The sequence below is a fragment of the Corapipo altera genome, unplaced genomic scaffold, assembly GCF_003945725.1.
Source record: "Corapipo altera isolate COAL_440 unplaced genomic scaffold, ASM394572v1 293, whole genome shotgun sequence".
In the NCBI taxonomy this organism is placed as follows: Eukaryota; Metazoa; Chordata; class Aves; order Passeriformes; family Pipridae; genus Corapipo; species Corapipo altera.
The window spans coordinates 139,513-140,830 of NW_020885113.1; the positions used below are offsets into that span (position 1 = coordinate 139,513).

Sequence of the window (1,318 nt, forward strand, 5' to 3'; positions counted from 1 at the left end):
GGGGATGCCCGTTCCCGAGGGGTGCCCATCCCGGGGGGGCTCACGCTGTAGTTGGCGCAGACGGGGTTGAAGGCGTTGGTGCCGCACACGAACAGGAGGCTCTCGTTCCTCACCAGCAGAACCTTCACGAAGTTCCGACACTCTGCCTGCGCCGGGGGAGGGGGGATCGTCACCCCTCGGACCCCCCCGAACCCCCAAACCCCGCTCAGACCCCCCTGGCTGCGAGGGGATGGTTTGGGAAGGGAAGGTTTGGGAAGGGAAGGTTTGGGAAGGGAAGGTTTGGGAAGGTTTGGGAAGGTTTGGGAAGGTTTGGGAAGGGAAGGTTTGGGAAGGTCTGGGAAGGTTTGGGAAGGGAAGGTTTGGGAAGGTTTGGGAAGGGAGGGGAGAGGAGGGAAGCAGGGGGGATGTTCTCATCATTTCTAGTGGCCGGGAACAGGATTTACGGCCCTGAAGAATTAATTACCGACCTAATTAAGCAGCTGATAAATCAGAGGTTGACTGGCTGGCGGGACAGTGGGGAGGGGCCAGCGGGGAGGGGACGGGGTGGCCTCGTGTGTGACAGGGGGGTACAGAGGGGGCTCAGCCCCCCCCCGAAGGGGCGCCCCCCCCCCCCCCCCCGTACCTCGTGCTTCCCCTTCATCCGGCAGATGCTGATGTCGTGCTGGTTCGAGCGCCACGTCAGCTTCTGGGGGGGTGGGAAACCAGCGTGGAGGAGCCGGTGGCACCCCCTGGCACCCCCTTGGCACCCCCGGAGACCCCCCAGAACCCCCCGAGATCCCCCCCCCCAACGCACTCACCCGGTGGTAGCGCAGCTCCCCCGCCCCGCTGGGCTCCAGGCTCACCCGGTACACGTTGTCCCTGGGGAGGGGGACACCGGTGTCACCACTCCCTGTTGGGATGTGCCCCCCCAGCCAGGGGTGCAGGTTCCCCCCCGGGAAGGTTTTGGGGTGCTGGGGTGGGCTCTGAGCACCCCCGGGGGAAGGGCAGCCCCTCTGGAACCCCACAAACACTCCAAGGTTGATTTTGGGGTGCCCCGGGGCTGGTGACACAGCAAAGAGGGTCTGGGGTGCCCACCCCCGTGCAGGGCAGGTTTTGGGGTACTGGGGTGGGCTCTGAGAATCCCCAGGGTAAGGACAGTCCCACTGGAACCCCACAGACATCCCATGGTAGGTTTTGGGGTGCCCCAGGGAAGGTAGTGGGGTGTTCTTCAGGAAAGAGGGCCTGGGGTGCCCACCCCTGTGCAGGGAAGGTTTTGGGGTACTGGGTGAGCTCTGAGCACCCCCAGGGTAAGGACAGTCCTGTTGGAACCCCACAAACA

At 64.7% G+C, this 1,318-nt stretch overlaps 1 protein-coding gene across 1 annotated transcript in view; it reads right to left on the bottom strand.

Annotated features, from left to right (window-relative positions):
* SEMA6B (semaphorin 6B) overlaps positions 1-1,318 on the bottom strand; it is an 11,046-nt gene that overhangs the window by 8,485 nt on the left and 1,243 nt on the right. The window contains exons 3-5 of the mRNA XM_027669892.1: positions 798-858; positions 623-685; positions 1-146 (exon numbers count right to left, since the gene is read on the bottom strand). The exon at positions 1-146 is cut by the window's left edge and continues 47 nt beyond it. Of these exons, the coding sequence (XP_027525693.1) occupies positions 1-146; positions 623-685; positions 798-858 (270 nt within the window). The remainder of the gene's footprint in view (positions 147-622; positions 686-797; positions 859-1,318) is intronic.